The sequence below is a fragment of the Bidens hawaiensis genome, unplaced genomic scaffold (genome assembly GCF_021521415.1).
Source record: "Bidens hawaiensis isolate Kalapana, Puna unplaced genomic scaffold, B.hawaiensis_p1.1 tig00029934_1, whole genome shotgun sequence".
In the NCBI taxonomy this organism is placed as follows: domain Eukaryota; kingdom Viridiplantae; phylum Streptophyta; class Magnoliopsida; order Asterales; family Asteraceae; genus Bidens; species Bidens hawaiensis.
The window spans coordinates 211865-220094 of NW_027505167.1; the positions used below are offsets into that span (position 1 = coordinate 211865).

General features: G+C 35.1%; 1 protein-coding gene across 1 annotated transcript; it reads right to left on the bottom strand.

Annotated features, from left to right (window-relative positions):
- Nucleotides 1–3309: 3309 nt before the first annotated feature.
- On the bottom strand, nt 3310–4179 carry LOC143611196 (uncharacterized). The gene has a single exon (XM_077085458.1). It carries the CDS (start codon nt 4177–4179, stop codon nt 3310–3312), a length of 870 nt encoding a protein of 289 aa, XP_076941573.1.
- Nucleotides 4180–8230: the final 4051 nt, after the last annotated feature.

An 8230-nucleotide genomic window follows, 5' to 3' on the forward strand; every position in this document is an offset into this window, starting at 1 on the left:
AAAAAATCAATTAACACGAAAGACACAAAGTGCACTAACTCCCCGGCGACGACGCCATTTTGATGACTGTCGTTTGAGTCAATCAAAAACCTAATTAAACTACCTAGATAGGATAAGTAAGGTATCGTATCCAGCAGTAGTATGTGGTCAATATGATTCGTGTACAGATTTAATATTATGAAGTAAATGGTTTTTTAGTGTTGATTACACAAGCAATTAAAGTGAATTTAGAGAACTAAGCAACAAGCAAGTAAACGAGTTTCAAGCAATTAACAAGCAAATCATAACCGGGAATTCAAGTAAGCAACCTACAGTTATCTCATGCAACCTAACAGATTAATTATTAACGATTAACTAAAGACTGATCAATCAGACAAAACCTTAGACATCAACAATCACTTTACACACGAAACTGGTTATCAAACAGTCCTTGCCAGTGTGACTCAGTTAAGGGTAATTGTATTTTTTTTTTGTATTCAATCTAACCAAACACTCAGAGGCTTAATTATCTAGCAACTGGTAACAAATTGTTCAGACTAACGTACACCTAAACCGATTGAACACACAGAAATACAAACATCAATAATCATATATCAATCATCAATAATAATACAATAATATTCTTAGTCACATGAGAAAACCTGTAAATATTACAAACTATACATCCCGGGTGCGATTCTAGGAGATTAGCCGAGCCTTGACATCATTGGATCTTCAATACGGATGATATGTATCAAGTGTAGGGTCTTGGCACAAGCTATGGTGGTGAAAATCGCCTCTAGTAGTTGCTGGAATCGCCTCTTGTTCGTCAAAACGGAGTTAGGGTTGTTTATGATGAAGAATAGGATATAAACATAAAATTCCCGTCTGCACACCCCATCGCGATACGTGATGGGGTCTTCAATGGTCCATTGCGTATCGCGATGGACCTGAAAGTCAACCCATTTTAAAATCTCATCGCGATACACGATGGGTCCTCAAGCAAGCCCATCGCGTATCGCGATGGGTCTTGTTACCAGCAAAAATCCATAATGTTCCTCGTTTCGCGTGCTGTACATCCCGGGTCTTCATACCATGTCACAAAAGGTCCAAATTGTGTACTTTAACACCGGTGACCTGAAATCCAATAATACATGTATGAAGTATCGAAAGTTCTAGAATAAACTACTAAAACTAAATAATAAACGAACTAAAACATATACAAATTAACCGACCATCAGCTTCATCTTGTTCTTAAGATCTTTCTTTCTTCCTTATCAGTTAGATCATCTCTTTTTTATTTTCTTCTTCAACATCATTAACTGAATTATCAACCATCTTCTTACCCTTTCCCAAATACTCATTGTACTTTTTCTTGTAAAAACCAAAATCTTGTCCAAACTTTGTTGTATCAGGGACATTAATTGGTTTTAAGGTAAACCTTTCATTACATGAGTCAGTCATATGTCCATACACATCACAAATTTTGCACCAAACTTGTCCTTTGAAGCATTCACTTGATTTTCCTCTTTTAAACCTTTCATTTGGTCTAGGAGGATCAACTCCAATAGTCTTTTGAGTAAAGAGACCATCATAGTTAATTGAGAAAGGTATAAATTCTTCAATTTTTATGTCTTGTCTCTCAACTGAACTCTTGACAAAGGTTATCTTTTTCCATTTTGATAGGTTTGTCATCTTTGTTGCTTCTAAATCTTGACCACCTTCTTTCATATTCTTCCATGCTTTACATTTATCCAACATCAAACAGTTCTTGATTAGAGATGATGGGATAGACATGAATAAATAGATCATCATTCTTCATGGTTTCTAAAGTTTTCTTGTTTTCTTTGACACTTTCCCTTCTTTGTGGCACTTTGTATGTTGATCTTTCAATGTTTTTCTTTGCCTTGGAACCATCACATAGATCAAATGATTTGTGTTCTCGTCTCATTTGCTCATGATGTTTCTTCATTTTGGGAGTAATCTTTGGAGCAAAGGAATCTAGTCCTTTGGTTTCTGTTTGCCTCTCTTTTCTTCTTTTAAGCTTTCACAACATGAACTTTTGTCACTTGAATCACTCAAATAATCCATATCCAATAAATCATCATCAAAGTCATCTTCTGAGACTTGCACACCAACAAAGTTTTCAACCTTTGTTTCAATAGCCTTTATTACAAAATCACCCTTGTCATCAACCTCAACCAACTTGTAATTTTCAACAAACTCCTTTCTATCTTCAAACACCTCTCTAGACTAATCAAGGTAAGCATTTCTCTTTTTCTTATCCACTTTCAATGAGTAATTATCATTAAAAGGTGGAGGAACAACTTTATACATATATTCTTCCTGGATATTTTTCAACTTACCATAAATATTTCCAGTTGACACCAAATTCTTTAGAAAGTCTACCTCAACCTGAAGTTGAGTATTTTTCAACTTCTCATCAAGATACATTTTCTTTAGTTATTCAATTTCAATAACATATCTTGACTGAATGATGTAACTGTCCATACAATCTTGTTCCAAACTTTTGATTTGGTTTTCTTATGTCACATCACTCATTTCATACACATTTATGATGCTTTGTTTCTTAAAGCATTCACTTTGCAAATTACCAATTCTCTTTTTCAGTGAATCATTCATTTCAAGCAATTCAAGATTTGTGAGATTTGAATGTACGTGAGATGAAGAGGACTCTGCTTCATTCTCTATATTTGCCATGAATGCTACATTGGCGTTTTTCAATATCATCAGCATGGTTGCTCCAATCAAATACCCCTTCTTGTTGTGGTTGAGCTAATGCAATATTCCCTTGATTTCTTGGTTGATTTGCATTGTTTTTGTTCTGATTGACAGGAGCTTGTGGAGGGACTTGTTGATATGGTTGCTGTTGTGGGATTACTTGCTGAAGGTTTTGCTATTGAAATTTGTTGTTGTTGTTAAACTGCCTTTGTTGACCCTGATTCTGGTTTTGGAATTGAAACTGATTTCTTTGTTGGTTATTTTTGTTTTTGAACTGTCTTGGCTGGTTGCATTCTCTTGCAAAATGTCCTGGTAATTGACAATTGTAGCAACTTTCTTTGGACTTGTCAAACCCAATTCTGTCATTTGGCCTAGACACCAATGACCTACCAGTTTTATTATATAGTCTTTTACTTCTTACAGCTAGCATTGCAGCCTGCCACTTCAGATCCATTACTTCCAATTCATCTGTGTCAATCTGCTCAAGGTCTTCTTGAACTACACTTGTATGAATCGGGTTCTTGGCAAAAAATGCATTATAAGATTCAGTGAACATTGAGAAAAGAGCTTAATACTCATTTCCTTGATTCACATTTCCAGCAACATAGGTGCTTGACCACTAGCCATTGATGATGTATCATTATCATCTGTTAATTGAACATTGAATCTTGACTGTCGTCCTTGATTACTTGACTGACCAGCAACAAACACTCCTGGTGTTTCAACACCATACTCACTTGGTTCTTCAATTATGGGTATTTGTTGTTGGTTCTTGGCTGACAGATTTCCTATAGGAGCAATAAGAGCATTAGCCACTCGGAAATTTGGCTTATCTTCCTTTATCATGCTGTTCTCTATCATTTCATGTTCATCAGCTTGTAAAAAGCAAATTACATCATCAAGCTTGAAAGTTAGGAAATTAACTTTTTCTTTGATGAATTTGCTTGCAGTATACCATTCTCCAGACAAAGATGACAGTAGCTTATTGTTTAGATCAAAATTTGTTATTGCAAGGTTAGTGGTTCGGATTTCATTGACAATAGCAACAAACCTATGCAAAACAGAATTCAATCTTTCTCCTTCTTTGAACTTGAATCTATCTAGCTGCTGCTTTGGTCTGTCCTTGATATCTTTAAGTTTAGTGCTTCCCTCAAACATTTCCACAATGGCATCAAACATAGCCTTTGCAGTAGTGTGATTAGCCACACTAGTCAATATTTCATAAGACATACCAAGCTTCAGCATAGACAGTGCTTTATCATCTTTCTTTCTCATCTGTCTTTCAACCGTTTGATTGTTGTTTGTGTCATCAAGGACATAAGGTCCATTTTTGATTGAATTCCACATTTCCACATCATTATAACACACGGAAGCCTCAAACATAATCTTCCATTTAATGTAGTTATCTTGTCCTATCAGTCTTGGAATTTTGTTAGTTGACGCCTCTAGTTCATCCATTACTCTATACATGTTTTTGGTATTTAGAAAGATTTTTGAAATGAAAACTTACTTAAAATTTAATAAACTTTGAGAAAACTTATTCTTCTTGACTCCCTTCAGCCTTTTGTTGCTTAACTTATTTGAACAAGATAAGTGCGCTGATGACACTGTAGCTTGCTCAAGGTTGAACCTTGCTCATTGGAAGTCCTTAGTAATTTATTCAGTAAATTTCCTTCAGGTATGCTAGGACCACTGTATATTAAACCTTGCTCGATCCACCAATATACTTAGTTTTAGCGTGGTTAAGTCAAGAGTTTGTTCTGAAACAAACCTTGTTCGACTTGAAGAACAACCTTGCTTGACGAAGTTTAGTTTGCTCGAACTAACACTTAGAAGGGTTCTAAAAGCTAACTTTGCTTGGAAAGAAAAATAACTTGTTGATAAAGTTTGGGCTTGCTCGAAGGCCTAAGTTTTCTTGGTTTCCATACTTAGCCATTTTCTGAGGAGGTTGAGAAGATTCCAATCTTCCTTTTTCATAATCATATCCCAACATTTTAACTTAGATTTCTTACTTTCTTGTGAATTACCCAAGCTTCTTGCCTTTAAAGCAGCATACACAGTCGCTGAAACCTTGATATAACAAAACTAATGAAAGATACTTTCAGATAATGCCATAGTAAGAGAAAAATAAGTCTTGACTTCTAAATCACACTTCTTCATCACTTTAGCCGTTAAGTGTTCAATAGCCTTCTTTCGTGGGCCAACACTAGCAATATGAATCATTGGAATTTCATAAGGAGTTTCCAACAATGGAAGACAATCCAGATCAATGTTAGTACATGAAATATGACAAGTGCTGGAAGTAGAACCAACATGTCGTTTAGTCTTGGTGACGAATGGAATGGAGTTAGCTAATGGGTGCATGCATGGCTAATGAACAAGGATGTCAAACGAACGAATGAGGGCTGATCAAAATTAACGAATGGGGTGTGCAAGGACTAACGAATGAATAGAAGCATGTTAACGAATGTGTAGAGTTCAGTAACGATTGAGCAGCTATATTATATATATAATCACATTTAGTTTGTTTTAAACGAGTTCATTCTTACGAGTCACATATTGTAATAGAGCTTCAACGTGTTATTATTTACATATTTTCTACGTGCTCGGTCGTTTTTGTCCATCGATTAGTACCGAAATGCACCGAAACAAATACTGTGCGTTTTCAGTTATGTAGATCAGTATCGAGGTCATCGATCCTCATCGGGAAAAACAAGTGGTATCAGAACTTTAGGTGCTCGATTCTACATCTAATCGATGAATCTTGTGCTTAATCGTTACTTATAACGTGTTCGATTTTGATTCCGAGTGTTCGCGTTCTTCAGATTGAAATTCAGTTGATTTGGATCAATTGGTTGGTGTTTGATGTTGAGAACTGTTTAGGATTGATATGCGAGTGATTTCATGCTTGAATTGGTGATCAATTTGATATTTGGTGAAGGTTTTGGAGATTCCGTCGAACTTCTGGCACGAAAACCATTTTCCCGGCATCCTAACCACTTTTTCCGGCAAACTTCAATATTCCGGCTACATTAACAGTATATTCCAGCATAGAAACTATTCAATTTTGAATACAATCATGTTACATTCGTATGCTTTGTTACAAACCAGATCTTATTGCTTTTAATTCACTTCAGTCTGTTTGTTACGATCCTTACGGATTCGTTGATAGAATATTTGTTTCGGCGAAAACAACTTTTTTCGGTAACTAAGCTGCAATAGGGCTCTCCGACAATAATTTGTTTGTAACAGTTTTGTCCGGTGGCCTGACAAATACTTCCGTTGTTAAGAGATTCATTCGCCGATTAGAGTTTGGAATTGGGGTCATAAGTTGAAGTTTAGAATTAATTTGCTTCATTATTGGGTTACTGATTCATACGCTTGAAAAGATGATGACATATACATACTCATACACCAACTTTGCTATCAATATTTCAAACGTCTCAATTATTTGGAACTCACATAAATATGAAGTTGGAATTGTGAATGCCAATAATTGCTAGTGAATATTAATTTGTGCATCTGGAATTGTGAACTCACACAAATTACAATTTAGTGAATATTATAGCTTGGGATATTTGGAAGCCCAAAAAAAGGGTGTTTTAGTAATTTCCAGAAATTAGAGTTGTGTTCAGCTCAAATTTTTAGTTTGCTTCGAATGGTGAAATTTGGGTGTTTTTTTTGAAGATTTGTCGTTCGACTTTATTTGTCAAACAGGTCACTTCCGAGCAAAAGGGTAATTTGGACATTCATAAAAAAGAGTTGAAATGAATAAAGTTTGAGGAGCGGGTCATATTTTTAGATTGAATGCTAGGGGTATTTTTGGAAGTTTACATTAACCGGAATTTTTGTAATTCACGAAGAAAAGTAGTTTTAGTAAAGTTCGAGTTCGGTTCAGATTCTAGTTTTGACATCAAGAGCCGAGATTTTGGGCATTTGTTTCAGAATTTGGTTAAAAGTTTGGTTATTTGACTTTCATTAGTAAAACGGGCCAAAACGAAAGAAATCTTTGTCGAGTTTTTTGGTGAAATATCTGACCAAGTTTTTCGCCATCGCGAGTGTGACTTGTGTTGAGTTTCTATGGAATTTATAAACTTAGTTAACCATTTAACTAGTCACATTAAAGGCGGAAGCGTGATATAAACAAACTAAACATATGTATCCATGTGTTTATATATGTATATATAATACAAGTTTATATAGGATATGATCATGAATAATCTAGTTTATTCATTTCATAAGATTACCAATAATCTATTTATTAGAAACCCGAAGCAAGGATCAAATAATACGGGAAAACTAAACTATCAAAGCTTGTAAAACTTACATTCTTAAACCTTTAAGAGATGTAGTTGATGGTTGAAGAAGATGATGATGTTGATGCTAGACTTTCAAAGGAAAGATCCTCAAATGGAAGATACCCCGAGCCTCCAACACACACCGAGCTATGTTAGGGAGCTTGAACACAAAAAAACCGAGACCCGAGCCTCCTTTTTGATCTTGGCCGTAAGCAAGAACAAGAGAGAGAGCTAGAAGTGTGTTTTTTTCTACTTAAAGTATTTTGGTTACTTGTTCTAAAAATATAAAACAAGTCCCTTTCCCATCATGTGTTAGGTTGTTGGTCAAGTAAACTTTACTCCATCTATCCCATGTCCATGACAAGATTGTTGACCAAAACTTTGGGGTGTGGGGCCCACCCAAAACCGGCCCCAAAATATATATATATATATATATATATATATATATATATATATATATATATTTTATTTATTTTATATTTTATAAAATATATAAACACCCCATCTTTTATAAACCATTTTATAAAAGAACACATAGTTAAATAATCATTCCAATAATAATTATTTGAATAAATGAATTAACCAATTAATTTATTTAATACTTTCAAGTAGGTATTCAGAAACCCGATTTCTGAATGTGTCGTGTTCTGTATTTGTTTTATAGATCATATCTCAACAAATACATAATTGGTGTGTGTCTAACTCGTTATTGGGTATGACCCGACTTGGATCAAACACGACTAGCCACATTAATCTAATTATGTGTCTCGGGCATACGGTATTCCAACAATCTCCCACTTGCACGAGACTCATAGGAAGTTAATGCTAATGGTGAATACCGCCTAACAACAGGTCATCATCCCTAGTGTGTTTGACTAAGTGTCATTCAATAACATCATCCCCTTCAAGTCCATACTTGATATGATATAGGTAAGTCTTATCATTACATCCCTTTATTACTAGATGTCCTGTCAAATCGAAGAGACACGGAGTGATCATTCTCTCAACGATTTAACTTAACAGGCCTTAGACATCTAAACTCTCAACACATAAGAGGAACAAATCCCATCTTGACTGCATACATCCTTGTTGACATCTCGTATGATATCTGAGCTCTTTCTTTTACGTCATCGTGTTACCGAAATAACAAAGAAGAGAGTCAAGTTATCAGACTTGATGAAAAACCAGATCCAATATGCATCTCAGGTCAA

Coding starts and splice junctions, on each gene's coding strand:
- LOC143611196 (XM_077085458.1), bottom strand. CDS start 4,179: ATGGATGAACTAGAGGCGTCAACTAACAAAATTCCAAGACTGATAGGA.